Here is a 15,675-nt window from a genome sequence, read left to right as displayed (position 1 = left end):
CCCTCCAGCCCCTGTGGCCCGGAGCGCTCTGAGGGGAGGACACGGGGGAGCCACCGGTCCCCGCCGGCCTGGGACACACGCCCCTACCCCAGTGGCAGGAGGCATCTCCCCACGCGTCCAGGAGGGGCCGGCAGTAGGGCGCGCGGACCCGCACGCTGGGCGCACGTGCTGGCCCCGGCCCGGACCCCTGTGCCAAAGCCTCACCCAGATCGCCAGCAGCAGCAGCAGCCACGCCGACCCGGCCCGCGCCATCCCAGCCGCCGCTGCCCACGGCCGGCTCCGGTCTCCACTTGGGCTCCCGCGCCCGCAGCTCCGCCGGGTCCAAATGCCACCGCCACTTCCCAACTGCACCCCGCCTCCGAGTTCCCGGTGCCACGTCTGCCAAAGCATGCGCACCCGGCGGGGAGAGGCGTCCAGGAAGAAGTGCTTGCTGGGAGCTGTAGTTTGCAGCAAGGCTGGGCTGTAAGACCCGTAGGTGTGAAGTTGGCCCCAAGGCCAAGTAGGAGCTTGAGTGGATTATGAAATGGCAAGGTCCGGGAAGGCAATTAATTTGGGACATTACTCTGTGCCTAGAACTTTAGAAACGGCCTCATTCAGCTCACAGAGGTAATTTTTCCCCCCAATTTGAGGATGAAGAGTCAGCCCAGAGTCATTAAGCAGAACACACAGTCTGCACATGGCACCATCCAGTGCTGCTTGTAGAGGATCCCCAAAGCCTCTTCCACCTAACTTTTTTTTTTTTTTCATTTGGAAAATACTTTATTGAGCTGTTGGAACACAGTTTGGCAGTTCCTCAAAAAGTTAAACATATGACCCAGCAATTCCACTCCTGCTTATATACCCAAATGAACTGAAAACAGGTTTTCAAACTAACACTTGTACATCGATGTTCATAGCAGCATTATTCACAATAGCCAAGAGGTGGAAACAACCACCCATTGAGGGATACATGTCTAAACAACATGGGGATATCCATACAATAGAATATTTTCGAGCCATGCTACACTGTGGATAAAAACCAAGAATATTATGCTATTAAAATGTTATGCTAAAAAGAAGCCAGACACAAGATCACATATTGTATGATTACATGTTTGTAAACCATCTAGACATGGGTAAATCCATAGGTACAGAAGGCAGATTAGTGGTTTCCTGGGGTTGGGGGGAGGAGAGAATGGGAACACTGCTCAGTGGGTAGATCTCCTTTGGGGGTGATGAAAATACTTTGGAAGTAGACAGAGGTGACAGCATTGTGAATGTACTAAATGCCACTGAATTATACATTTCAAAATGGTTAATTCTATGTTATGTGAAGTTTATTTCAATTGAAACATTCAAAAAAACCTCGTATTGAGCTTATTCCATATGCTAAAACATTCCTACACTCAATCAGTTATTCATTCTAGAACATTTATTGAACACCTACTACATCCTGAGGCTCAAGATGTACAGTAATAAGATGGACAAGGAAGTGCACAGTCTGTGGTTGGTAGGTAATACCTGAAAAGTCCAAAGCTCAAAACCTAGAAGTCATTCTTGACTCACCCTCACTTCTCAGCAGGCCCACCCAACCCATCACCATGTTCTGTCTGTTCCACGTCCAAAATCTCTTCTGCTCCCTCCTGAATCCAAGTCACTTCATGTCTCCCTGAGGCAAGGGTAAAATCTCATAAAGCACTTGCCCGATTCTTCTTCCTTGCACCCCAAATGATACATTTGTTAATGTCACTTGATGTTGGTTATCACTCCCCTAAAATGGTACAATGGCTTCTCTTTGCTCTCTCCAACTCCTCCCTGTGACCTGTGAGCCCAACATGGTATGGACCTGGCCCTCTAGACCTCATCTCTGCCTCTCCTCTGCCCTTGTCCGCTCAGATCCAGTCACACAGACAGTTATTTCCTGTCTTCACCCCTCCACCTCCCCCGAGGCTGCCTGCACTTTAGGACTAGTATTCTTCCTATTCTCTTTGCCTCAACACTTTCTTGGCCCTTGGTCTGACTGGCACCTCTAATCCTCCAGGACTCTCTGTATGTCCCCTTTCAGAGAGTCCCTTCAGAGCAATCCATCAAAAGGAAAGTTTATTCTCCCCACCCCCAAGCCCCTTATTCTGTTGCTCAAGTTCCATTCATTCCTTACCCAGCGCTTAACCACAGTCTGTAATTACTTACTTAGCTGTGTGTGTTCATTGCCTGCTGCTACAACTGGAATTTAAGTTTTACATCGTTCTTGTTTGTCACCTAACTTTAGAGCCTAGCACCTGCCTGAACCTCGGGTGGTTCTCCATGTTGTTTTTGATGAACAACTGAAAGATTAGATGAGGCGATGTATTGGGGAGTTTCAGAAATTCCCAAAGCAGGTTTGGGACGGGCTTCCTCGGCATGCTCTGCTCTGCAACCTCCAGCTCGTGGTCTGCATATGGGAAAGTGGGACTTTCAGCTCCTCTCTGTTTCTCATTCTGGGTCTCTGTTTCTCACCTGTAAAATGAAATGGCCAGTGAGGCTGTAGAGTAACTGTATTTCCTACAATGCTGATGGGAGTGTATATTGGTTCAACCACTTTGAACAATGGTACCTGTGCAAAATATATACACACCTGTTTATAGCAGCTTTATTTATAGTAGCTGTTATGGACTGAATTGTGTCTCCTCCAAAGCTCTTACGTTAAAGCCCTAGTCCAGGCATCCTCAAACTACGGCCCGCGGGCGACATGCAGCCCGCGAGGACATTTATCCGGCCCGCCCGGTGCCGCTGCCTGTCCTGCTTAGCAGCCGACTTGTCCCGGGCCCGCAGTGCGCATAGGAATTTGTTCATAGTTTTTTTTTAAACTATAGTCCGGCCCTCCAACGGTCTGAGGGACAGTGAACTGGCCCCCTGTTTAAAAAGTTTGAGGACCCCTGCCTAGTCCTTCAGAATGTGGCTATAGCTGTAGATGAGGCTTTTAAAGAAGTAATTAAGGTTAAATGAGGTAATTGGGGTGAACCCTAATCTAATGTGACTGGTGTCCTTATTAAAAGAGACATTAGGACACACAGAGAGAAGGAAAGACCGCGTGAAAACGCAGAGAGAAGATACAAGCCAAGGAGAGAGGTCCTCAGGAGAAACCAACCCTGCCGTCACCTTGATCTTGGACTTCCAGCTTCCAAAATCATGAGAAAATAAATTTCTGTTGTTTAAGTCACCCCATCTGTGGTATTTTATTATGGCAGCCCTAACAAACTAAATCAGTAGCCAAAACTGGAAACAAGCCAAATGTTCTTAAAAAGAAAGATAGATAAATAGCATATTCTGCAATTTTAAAAAAGCCACTACAGATACACACAATATGGATGAATCTCAAAACCATGATGTTGAGCCAAAGTAGTCAAACACAAAAAAGTATGATGTATTATTCCATTTACCTCAAGTTCAAGATCAGGCAAGCATGATCTATGGTGACACACAAAAAAATAGGGGTTGTCGTGGTGGCAGAGGTGAGAGGAGGAAGAGAGATCAACAGGGGGAAAGTATGAACAAACTTTCTGGGTGTTCAATGCAGAAATATTCTATATCTTGATTCAACGATGATTACATAACAGTCTATATATGTCAAAATTAACATAATTATTGAGCCGAATCATTTGAGCTATGTGCTAAGATTTGTATACTTTACTGTATGTACATCATACCTCAATGTTTTAAAAGTCCTAAAACTGAAGGGTAGGGTGAATCAACTAATCTACAGGATCCTTTGTAACTCTTGTCTCTTCTCAGTCCAACACTGGCTAAATCTGAAGGAGGGCTGAACTCTGCAGAAATATAACAGCCAAAAGGGGAAAGCGTCGGGGAGCGGAAGGAAGGAAGGAAGCCATGCGCCTGTGAGCCAGAGAACCAGAGGATAAGGGACTGAGAGGGAAATAAAAATTGCCAAGAAAACAGACCATTTCGTTCTGCAATTGAAAGTAGCTAAAATAGGATTTATGGCCCTCCTGGGAATGTTTAACAATTCTAAGCGTCACTCTCCTTGAAATATGAGGGGAACAGCACAGGGCAAGTGCTGTCCCTCCACATTACAGCCCTCAATGGGCACCATCCATTTCCCAGCAGCAGCCCGCAGGGCCAGGCCAGAGAAACTTCTGGTTCTGTGGTTTACTGCGAATTGTGTCACCGCCCAATATTTGTGTAGCCAGTTTCTCTCCGTCATCTGGGCTGGGATGAGGACTGGCACCATGGTCATTTTCTGACATTCAGAGGTGGATGAGAGTTGGCCAAACAAAATAGGAGCAAAAAAGAAGCCAGACACAAAGGAGTGTATTCTGTATGATCCCAAGGTACAAAAATGGCAGAAGTTACCTATTTTGTTAGAAGTGGGTAGTGGCTACCTTGAGTGAAGGGTGTGGGTAGTCAGTGGAGGAGGTCTCTAGAGGTGCTAGGGTTCTATTACTCCATCTGTGTCCAGGGCACCTGGGTATGTTCACTTTGAAAATCCATCACACATATTCATGGATTTTGCTGTGCAAGCATGTCAAATGCCGGCCGCGAGTTTGACATGCTTGCTACAGTAAGAAATTTACAATTTTAAAAGAAGAGGAAAGAAAGGAAAGTCAGCTCTGAACAGGGAAAGTGAAAGGAGGAGTGAATTCCAAAGAAGAGATAGTTGGAAAACCATTTGGTGATCCCTGGCGCCACCCAAGAGACTGAGTTTGGCCACTCACAGTGCCTAGGACACTGTGTGTGGCTCACAAGCCTGTGCCTCTGCTCAGCAAGTCTGCACCTGCAGCTGCACCCACTCCACCCACACGCCCCTGCTGGGCTGACACCCGTCCAGCGGGGGCAAACCTCCTCCAAAACCTCTTCTGACACTCATCACACGCCCACCAACACCCCCGCCAGTCTGGGCCTAAATGTCCCTCTCTGTGCCCCCACAATTTCCCAGGTGGAACGTGGTTCTTAAGAGCATGAACTGTGACAAATTCATAGACACAGAAAGTAGAGCAGTGGTTTCCAGAGGCCAGGGGGGAGAGGAGAATGAGAAGTATTGTTTAATGGGTGCGGAAATTAAGCAGGATGATGAAAATGGTAAAAACGGCAAATTTTATGTTATGTATATTTTACCATTTTTTTTAAAAATTAAAACTATAAAAAAGGAATTGTGAAAATTTCAAAATAAATAAAGAACAAGACTCCAGTTTTCTTTAAAAAAGGTGGTTAAATGGTAAATTTTAGGTGAGATATATATATATATATATATATATATATATATATATATATCTATCTTACCACAATTAATAATTTTAAAAAAAAGAACTGTGACCTTAGAAAGGCATGAAATTGAGTCTTGTCTCTGCCACTTACCAGCTGAGTGACTTTAGAGAAGTCACATGACCTCAGATCCCCATTCTGTAAAATGGGGATAATAACAGTGCTTTCCTCACAAGGTTATACTGATGATTAAGTGAGATTATATATGCAAAATATCTAGCTAGCAATTGTACTGAATGAATATTTTTCTCTTCTTTGATAGCCCTATTCACAATACAGGTTGGGGCAAAAGTAGGTTTACAGTTGTTTGTATGGAAAATAATACAATAATTAATAAATAATAATAATACAAGAATAAACTCTGTGCTTGGACTACTCACAACTGTAAACCTACTTTTGTTTATTACAGTTCTCTATAGTGTCCAATTTCTCAACCATCCTAACCCCTCTCTCTCAACATCCCCGTCATACACACACACACACACACACACACACACACAGAGTAGATGTGACTATATCTGGTTTGCTTTCTTTTCTTTGTATCCTCCAGTGATTAGGCCAGGGCCTAGCACATAGTGGGAGCTCACGGAATACTTGAAATGAACTTCAGCAAGAGGGTTTGAAAGAAAACCTTCCCAATATTAATATGGACAAACAGCAGAATAGGCTGTTCAAGTAATTTTGAGACCATAAAAGAATCCTCACGGACCTGGGTTAGAGTATGTTCCTCCAAAAACAGGGGTATAGAAGGGAGAGCTTCAGGAAGTCCCTGCCAGCCCCTGTTTCTATGGTAGGCTGAGAAAGAGTGTGGTTGCTTATTGAATAATAATTAGCTACTCATTATTGAACATTGATTCAGCTTCATCATAGACTCATTTGCAGGACTTCCCTCCGACGTTTCCTTAAGAAAACATCACATTAAAAAGCCCAGTTCTCAAGTTAGTAGGAGCACTTTCTGCCTCTCCTCTCTGGCATTGATCTTTATCTCTTCTGACTATCTCACCCTCCTCTCCACCTGCCTGTCCTGGCTCCAGCGAGCAGGCTGCTTAAACGGGCTAGGCCAAGCTCTTAGCCTTCAGTTAGAACAAATCGTCTTCCCCAACTGACTCCCTTCCCCGCTCCACCCTCCACAGCCTCCCAGCCAGGCCCCTCTACCTGTGCTTTTAGGCCTCTTTAGAAAGCCTGGACCAGGGGTGAAACCACAGCACCCCAAAGCCATGCATTCTGTCTTCTGTGTTCTGGTCAGAGGATCTCCTAAAGCCGTGGTCGGCTCATGAGCCACATGCGGCTCTTTGGCCCCTTGAGTGTGGCTCTTCCGCAAAATACCACGGCCTGGGCGAGTCTATTTTGAAGAAGTGGCGTTAGAAGAAGTTTAAGTTTAAAAAATTTGGCTCTCAGAAGAAATTTCAATCGTTGTACTGTTGATATTTGGCTCTGTTGACTAATGAGTTTGCCAACCACTGTCCTAGAGAATTATCTCCCTGACATCTCCGCATGTTTTTTTCATTTTCTCTTTTTTTCTCAGAATTTAGCTCTCTAACTGGCTTCACCTACAGGGCCCAGGCTTTATTTAGCTCATTAAAAAAATTTTGGGGCTTGACTAAAACTAAATCCAGAGTTGACCTCAGATGATACCATTTTCTTCCTTAACTATAACATTCACATTACTACACATTTGGAGTTTATATTTAAAGCCAAGTGTTAAAATGTCTTCATATCTTCTACCTGTAAGATTGCCCTTCTGGGGGTGGGTGGACGTGGGCAAAGGGGGAGGGGGTCAATGGGGATGGAAAGAGACTTTGCTTTGGGTGATGGGCACATGATGCAACGTGCAGATGATGTTTTGTTGAGTTGTACACTTGAAACCTGTATGGTGTTGTGAATCAATGTCACCCCAATAAATTCAATTAAAAAATACCAATAATCCAAGAAAATTTCCCAGAACAAAAAGATAAGTAAATAAATGTCTCAAAACCTCACCCCAAATATGAAGGGAAAGCCAACACGGTCCCCCACCAGCTGCCTCTGGAGGGTCTTGGGGACAGTCAGGGATGGGCTTCCGGGAAGTCTCAGGGATGAGAGCCCCCATATCTGGTTTCCACTGAAGCATTTGACTCTCACTGGTACTTTGGTTTCTCTCCACCTTGTGATATGGCCCCCTTTTCCTTTGATTCTCTAAGGCAAGCACAAGCACAAGAATACAGCAGAGTTTGATTGAAGAATTTACTGTTTACAGGAGGAAGTTACATCATCACGCAACTACCTGACAATACCACAAATGGCAAATGACCGACATGGGATAAATAATAAAAGCATGGCATTGCATCCCAAGAACCTCCTCACTGGCTGTGGCTTCTCCTCAGACTCCGCCTCTACCCCATCACTGTGCCGAGTCACCACCTCTCTCTGGAGCTGTCCTGTAATAACAATAGTATATGTGGTCTCTGTCCCTGGTTCCAGGCCCAGAGCTCCTGAGCCCCTTAGAATTTCCTGAGTGGTGACAGGAGTGTCTTTTGACTACACCTCAGTTTACACTAATGAGTGACTCAGGGTGGGGCCCCTACATAGCTTCTTGGTGGGACCTGTCCCCAGAAAGACCAAGCCCCTGATTGGAGGGTGGAATTTATAGCCCCCTCCATCTCTGGGGAGGGGTAGAGAGCCGGAGATTAAGAGATAAAAACCCTTGAACAATAAGATTTGGAGAGCTCCTGGGTATGTGAACACAGTGGTGTTCTAGGAAGGTGGTACACATATAGAGGGCTTGGAACCTCTGCATGCCTCCACCCCAGAAGCCCAGTCTTAGCTGTTTCTGAATGGTATCTTACCTAATAATCCTATCTAATAAAAGAGTAATATGCAAATTAGCCACCACTCCACTACACCCACAAGCCACGCCCACCAGCCAATCAGGAGCAAATATGCAAATAAACCACAGAGAGCAGGAGGGAGGCTAGGGTTGCCCCCAGCGATGGAGGAAGCCAAGCTTTCTGCACACCCTGGCAGGCCCAGGCCTCCACTCAAGGCTACAAAGTTTCAATTATAGAAGATAAATAAATCCCAATAGAAATGGCTGCCGCCACGGAGCAAGCAGAAGGCTTGGCTCCGCTCCAGGCTACAAAGTTTCAATTGTAGAAGATAAATAAACTCCAGATACCAGGGCCTCCACTTGGGTCGCCAGGGGGTGTGGCCTGCCTGCAAACCACCACAGGCCCCTCGCCCAGGCCGCCCCACACCCCAAGGGAACCCCCACCCTGATCCGGGACACCCTTCAGGGCAAACCAGCTGGCCCCCACCCGTGCAGGCTTCTATCCTATCTAATAAAAGAGTAATATGCAGATTGACCATTACTCCAACACACAAGATGGCTGCCCCCATATGGTCAAAGATCCTGCCCCCATGTGGACACAAGATGGCCACCACAAAATGGCCAGCAGGGGAGGGCAGTTGGGAGGGACCAGGCCTGCAAGGGAGGGCAGTTGTGGGTGATCAAGCCTGCAGGGGAGGGCAGTTAGGGGTGACCAAGCTGGCAGAGGAGGGAAGTTGGGGGCAACCAGGCCTGCATGGAAAGGCAGTTGGGAGGGACCCAGGCCTGCAGGGAGAGCAGTTGGGGGGGACCAGGCCTGCAGGGGAGGGCAGTTAGGGGTGACCAGGCTTGCAGGGGAGGGAAGTTGGGGGGGGACTGAGGCCTGCAGGGGAGGGCAGTTAGGGGTGACCAGGCCTGCAGGGGAGGGCAGTTAGGGGAAAACAGTCTGGCAGGGGAGCAGTTAGGCATTGATCAGGCTGGCAGGGGAGTGGTTAGGGGGTGATCAGGCAGGCAGAATCAGTTAGGGGCAATCAGGAAGGCAGGCAGGTGAGCAGATGGGAACCAGCAGTCCTGGATTGTGAGAGGTATGTCCGACTGCCCACCAGGATCGGGCCTAAACGGGCAGTCGGACATCCCTCGAGGGGTCCCAGATCAGAGAGTGTACAGGCTGGGCTGAGGGACACACACCCCCATGCACGAATTTCATGCACCAGGCCTCTAGTCCTATCTAATAAAAGAGTAATATGCAAATTAACCATCACTCCGCTACACCAACAAGCCATGCCCACAAGCCACGCCCACCAGCCAATCAGGAGCAAATATGCAAATAAACCCAATCAAGATGGCTACGGCCACAGAGAGCAGGAGGGAGGCTTGGGTTTCCCTGGCAATGGAGGAAGCCAAGCTTTCTGCCTGCCCTTGCTGGCCTAGGCCTCCACTCAAGGCTACAAAGTTTCAATGATAGAAGATACATAAACCCAAACAGAAATGGTGGTAGCCACGGAGCCAGAAAGAGCAGGAAGCTAGGGTTGCCCCCGGCGATTGAGGAAGCCAAGTTTTCCGCACACCCTGGCCGGCCCAGGCCTCACTTAAGGCTACAAAGTTTCAATTATAGAAGATACATAAATCCCAACCGAAATGGCTTCTGCCACAGAGCAAGCAGAAGGCTTGGCTCCGCTCCAGGCTACAAAGTTTCAATTGTAGAAGATAAATAAACCCCAGATACCAGGGTCTCCACTTGGGTCACTGGGGGGCGTGGCTGGCCTGCAAACCACCACAGGCCCCTCGCCCAGGCCACCCCACGCCCCAAGGGAACCCCCACCCTGATCCGGGACACCCTTCAGGGCAAACCAGCTGGCCCCCACCCGTGCACCAGGCCTCTCTCCTATCTAATAAAAGAGTAATGTGCAGATTGACCATCACTCCAACACACAAGATGGCTGCCCCCATGTGGTCAAAGATCCTGCCCCCATGTGGACACAAGATGGCCACCACAAGATGGCCAGCAGGGTTGGGCAGTTGGGAGGGACCAGGCCTGCAGGGGAGGGCAGTTAGGGGTGACCCGGCTGGCAGAGGAGGGAAGTTGGGGGTGACTGGGTCTGCAGGGAAGGGCAGTTGGGGGGTACCAGGCCTGCAGGGGAGGGCAATTAGGGGTGACCAGGCCTGTAGGGGAAGGCAGTTAGGGGCAAACAGGCTGGCAGGGGAGCAGTTAGGCATTGATCAGGCTGGCAGGGGAGTGGTTAGGGGGTGATCAGGCTGGCAGGCAGAAGCGGTTAGGGGCAATCAGCAAGGCAGGCAGGCGAGCAGTTGGGAACCAGCAGTCCTGGATTGTGAGAGGGATGTCCGACTGCCCGTTTAAGCCCGATCCTGGTGGGATTGGGCTTAAACGGGCAGTCGGACAACCCTCGAGGGGTCACAGATTGGAGAGGGTGCAGGCTGGGCTGAGGGACACACACCCCCGTGCACGAATTTCATGCACTGGGCCTCTAGTCTTACCTAATAATAGACAAACATGTAAATTGACCATACCTCCGCTCACCCACAACCAATCAGAGTGAGTATGCAAATTAGAAGGCCAAAGATGGCGGCTGCCCAGCTGCTCCAGGCGCAGAGTGGCCAGGTGGGTCAGGACTCCTGCTATGAGAGGGAGGGCGGGAGGCCCTGAAGGGATCTACAAGAGTGGAGTGCCGCAGTGAAGACAAGACTGCAGACTCCGGAGTCTGCAGCGAAGACAAATCTGGCTGGAGCGAAGGCCTGGGTCCCGGGTGCCAGAGGAAAACTGGTGCTGGAAGCCAAGGGAAGGAAGGCCTATTGCAAGAATCTCTTCGTGCAACGGGCCTCTAGTCCTTTATAATAAGCCAGTAAGCAGAAGTAAAGTGTTTTCCTGTGTTCTGCAAATCACTCTAGCAAATTATGAAATGTGTGGAGGATTGTGGGAACCCCCAAACCTGTAGTCATCTGAACAGATATGTGAGCCATCTGGAGACTCCATTTGTGGCTGGCATTTGAAGTGGGGGCAGTCTTCTGGGACTGAGCCCTTCCAGGGGTCCTCAAACTATGGCCCGCGGGCCACATGCGGCCCACCGAGGACATTTATCCAGCCCGCCGGGTGCCGCTGCCTGTCCTGCTTAGCAGCCGACTCGTCCAGGGCCCACAGTGCGCATAAGAATTTGTTCATAGTTTTTTTTTTAAACTATAGTCCGGCCCTCCAACGGTCTGAGGGACAGTGAACTGGCCCCCTGTTTAAAAAGTTTGAGGACCCCTGCAACCTATCGGGTCTATGCTAACTCCAGGAGTTAGTGTCAGAACTTCCCTCAGAGAATCAGACAGGAATCCTGTGTGGGCATTGCTCTTCTGGGTTGTGTGAGTTTGGGAGATCTACAACTGTCTTGATGGGAGTCTAGATCCTATTTCATATTACAAAAGCCTTATAACAGGTAGGGTCTGGGCACCATGATCCAAGTCAGGCAACCAGCTACTTAGGCCAGTGGTTTTTGTCTTTGGAGCAAGTGATACAAAAAAAGTAGGGACTGTTTGCCAGAGGAGCACCCCTGCCTGGGCAGAGAGGTCTGCAGTGTCCACCCCTGCTCAGCTGTTCCCTAGGGTGACCTTGGCTGGGACACTGGATATCTAGCTTCCAGCCTGTTTTTCAAGTCTAGTTCTCCAATGGTTTTCTTACAATCGTTTTCACTTTAAAATATGTCCACAAATTCTGCCCTGGCTGGTTTGGCTCAGTGCATAGAGCACCAGGGACTGAAGGATGACACGTTCGATTCTGGTCAAGGGCATGTACTTCGGTTGCAGGCTCGATCCCCGACCCCGGTCAGGGCATGTGCAGGAGGCAACTGATCTATGTGTCTCTCTCACATCAATGTTTCTCTCTCTGTGTCTCTCCCCCTCCCTTCCACTCTCTCTAAAAATCAGTGGGAAAAATATCCTTGGGTGAGGATTAACAAAAAATAATACATCCACAAATTCTTTGACAGTTCTTTCTTCAAGAGGTGGGCTTAACTCCCCGCTGGTACCACATCTTTACATCTTCTCCCTCTACCCCCAACACACAGTCCCATCCTCCTACCCTCTGCCCCTTTATCAGGCAGCACAGTTCAGGTTCAGATTTCTCATGATCTCACCAGCACATCCAGGTTATGTCCTGAAGGCTTCACATTTCTCACTCAAACAGGCTGTGCAGAGAGTTTCCTAGTTGTAAAATCACCCTCACGACTCCCTGAGAAGGCGAAAGCAGCTGCAGACTGCTGTGGCATTCAATTACTCGCAGCCCTCCTCTCCCCAAAGCTTTGCCTTCTGTCTTCTACCCTCATCACCCACTCACGGTCCCTTGGGGGTTTTCCCTGGTTTCTTCCTCTGGGAGTTAAAATGCCTAGTCTCACACTCCTGAGAACCAGCCGCTTGTGGCCTGTCTGCCGTTTGGAAACCATTCCCCTCATCCACTTCTGAAAACTGTCTCCTTCTTTGATTTCTTCAACAGTGCACAGGCTGGGCCTGCCTTCCCTCTCAACTGCTCTTTCTCTGCTTTTCATTCCCTCACTTCCTGAGTAAGGTGCTTCCTGCCTTTTCTTCCTGAATGTTCTCTTTAAATTGCCTTGGCCTTGGCCCTGGCCAGTGCGGCTCAGTTGGTTGAGCATTGTCCTGCGCACTGAAGGGTTGATGGTTCGATTCCCAGCAGCATTACAGGCTTGATCTCTGATAGGGGACATGCAGGAGGCAGCTGATCAATGTTCTGCTCTCACATGGATATTTCTCTCTCTCCCTCTTTCTAAAAATCAATTTGTAAAAAACAACAAAAACAAAACAGCCTTGGACTCTCTTCCATCTCAGCTGAGGGTAATCCCCAGTCTCTGCTTATACAGCCATCTCCTCTCCTGAATGCCAGGATACACTTCTTTCCATTCAGTCACTCTAATTAGCTCTCTCACTGGTACCTCAGCTCAGCATCGGTGTGTGAGAGCCAGCTCATCTTCTCCCCTGCCTTCCCTCCTTCTATTAATGCTCTCATCCTTCCTTCTGGAAACCAGGCTCAAATTTCCAATTCTCTTTGCCATTCTCTTCTCCTTCTCACCCATACCTCCTCAGTTTCTCAGTCTCACCATGTCTTTCCCCTCCGTATCCCCCACATCTCTCTGGTCACTCGGGCCCTGCTCACCTCTCATACTGGCCTCCATGGGTAACTCTCTATTATTATCCACGCTCCCCAACTAATCTCTACTACACACAGGCTCCAGAGCAACATGCCTAAGGGATAGTCCCCATCCTATTTACTGCTTCACTTAAAAACCTTCAATTTTATTCAACAGTACTGAGTTCCTACTGCATGTGTATTATGATTCTTTGCACGCAACCCACTGAAACCAATGTGTGCCACTTTAAACTGAAAACGGGAGTTGATTACATGGATACGGGGAGATCTCACACAGCCCAAGGGCAGGAATGCAGCCAAGCCTCAGAATTGGAGAGGTCAGGATTCCATGGTGTCCTCTGTCCGTGCCCTCTCTGCCTTTCCCAGCATCTGATTCTCCATCTCCCCTGCAGACTCCAGCTCTCTCTGCATCCAGACCCTTGCAGAAGATTGCTGCCTCATAGGAGCCAAGGTTTATTTTTATCCCCACTACTCAAGAGACCACACACAATGGCAATGGAGCCTTTCAGTCCCAGTTTCCTACTTGTAGGCAAGCTAGTCAGGAATCTTCTGCTTGCAAAGGATGGACACCCAACATAACTGGCTTGGACCAAAGCATAAGCAGTCCTGCTTCTGCCACATGTTAAAGAACACTGATGACACCAGATAAATTTTGCCCCCAGAGAAAGTTGGCTCTACTCCACAACTCCAATTTAAGAAAAATCTTTAGAGTGGACTCCAATTGATCTAGCTTGGGGCATGTCTCCATCCTTGGGTAGGTTTGAGGGGAACTTGACAAGGGTAGAGGATAGAACATAGACTCTGGCGTCAGATTGCCTGGGTTTAAATTCTAGCGTTGTTACTTATCAGCTGTGTTACACTTGGCACTTAACCTTTCTGTGTCTCAGTTTCCTTGTCTATAAAATACGGAAAACAATAGCACCCATCTCATACATTATTATTAAAATTAAATTTAGAGTGCTTAGAATAGTGTCTACTACCAAGTAAGGCTCTGTAAGTTTTAGTAATGATGATGATGGTGGTGGTAGTGGTGGTGGTAGTGATGGTGGTGATGGTGGTGATGGTGGTGATGGTGGTGACAGCCACGGAAAGGAAGGAGGAGAGGAGTGGAGTACACTCTTCTTGAGCCATATGCTTGAGAGGGGAGGAGGACCTCACCAAAAGGAGTGTGTATTAGTTTCCTAGGGATGCTGTAACAACATACCACAAACTGTGTAGCTTAGAACAGAAAGTCATTTTTCTCGGTTCCAGAATGTAGAAGTCTAAAGTCAAGATGAGGGCAAGGTGGTGCCTTTGGAGGGCTATGAGGAAGAATCTGTTCCAGGCCTCCCTCCTAGCTTTTGGTAGCCTTACGTATTACTTGGCTTATAGATTTAGATTTTCCCAGTATCTTCACACTAGCTTTCCTTTGTACATGTCTGTCCCTGATTTCCTCTTTCTACAAAGACACCAGTTGTATTGGATTGGGGTCTACCCTAATGACCTCATCTTAACTTGGTCATTTGCATAGATTCTATTTCCAAATAAGGTCACATTATTTGGTTGGGGAGGAGGCACAATTCAACTCATAACAGAGGGGCTGGGGCAGTGCTGGGGCATTTGACAGCAAATGTTTCTCTCCCCCCCCCCCCCGCCCCGCTTTCTAATTCACAGAACTGAATATTCTGCTCAGCCCAGTTTGGGTCAATTGCTCATTCCCAGTCCTATCAACAGTAGCTGGAGGGGTAGAGTCATGCTGCATCACATGATGGCTGGGGAGAGTGTGCTATCTCTGAGAAAAGGCTGGGATGTGGTTCACCTGCTGGACAAAACGTCAGGCATTGTCTACTGCAGTGCACAGTATGTCGGTCACTCACCGGGAGGCTCCTGGAGATGAATAAGAAGATGTTTATACTACACCAAGGGAGCATGTCCTGCGCAAAAGGCAGAGCAGGTGCCATAGGATAAGTGCTCCAGTGGAAGCACAGACAGAACATTGAGAGAGTGCCGGGGGACTATAAGCTCCACGCTGGGAGTAGCGGGAACAGGGGCCAGTAAAAGCCTTGCTGGAAGAGTGACAGTAGAGTTACCCTTAGAGAGAAGAAAAGAATTTGGATGAGTAAAGAAGATGTAGGGGTGAGAGGGGAAGAAGAGGGTCAGGGAATGGTGCAGAGATAAGCTATTGTGTCCGGGTAGTCAAGTGAGAAATTAGAAGTGATAGCAAACATTCGTTCAATGCTAACTGGGTGCCTAACACCACTTTATGCCTTCCACGTGCATAATCTCTGCTCTCTTCACCGCGATCTCTGAACATCACCATCACTCCTACTTTACAGATGAGGTTCACTGACTTGGCCAAGGTCATGTAGCCAACAGATGGTAGAGCCCAGGGTTATATGCTACATCCTCTATGAAAGGTTAGATTGGTATATGGCCAGATTTGCCAAGGAATCTGGAGTTTATTCTGGAGGCAACAAGAAGCCAGTGAGGAAGTGTA

The 15,675-nt window shown here is 48.2% G+C and overlaps 1 protein-coding gene across 2 annotated transcripts in view; it reads right to left on the bottom strand.

The window, feature by feature from the left end:
* The window catches only part of PDIA5 (protein disulfide isomerase family A member 5), an 89,614-nt gene extending 89,252 nt beyond the window's left edge, over positions 1-362 (bottom strand). Inside the window, exon 1 of one of the 2 annotated variants that reach the window (XM_080656011.1) lies at positions 205-362. In XM_080656011.1, coding sequence (XP_080512137.1) covers positions 205-252 — 48 coding nt within the window. In that variant the 5' untranslated portion in view covers positions 253-362. The remainder of the gene's footprint in view (positions 1-204) is intronic. The other variant, XM_080656012.1, reaches the window with a different exon arrangement.
* Between the last annotated feature and the right edge of the window lie 15,313 nt (positions 363-15,675).

Source organism: Plecotus auritus, assembly GCF_963455305.1.
Source record: "Plecotus auritus genome assembly, chromosome: 2".
Taxonomy (NCBI): Eukaryota; Metazoa; Chordata; class Mammalia; order Chiroptera; family Vespertilionidae; genus Plecotus; species Plecotus auritus.
The sequence above is the reverse complement of the archived record's forward strand: the minus strand, read 5'-3'. Positions and strand labels throughout refer to the sequence as shown.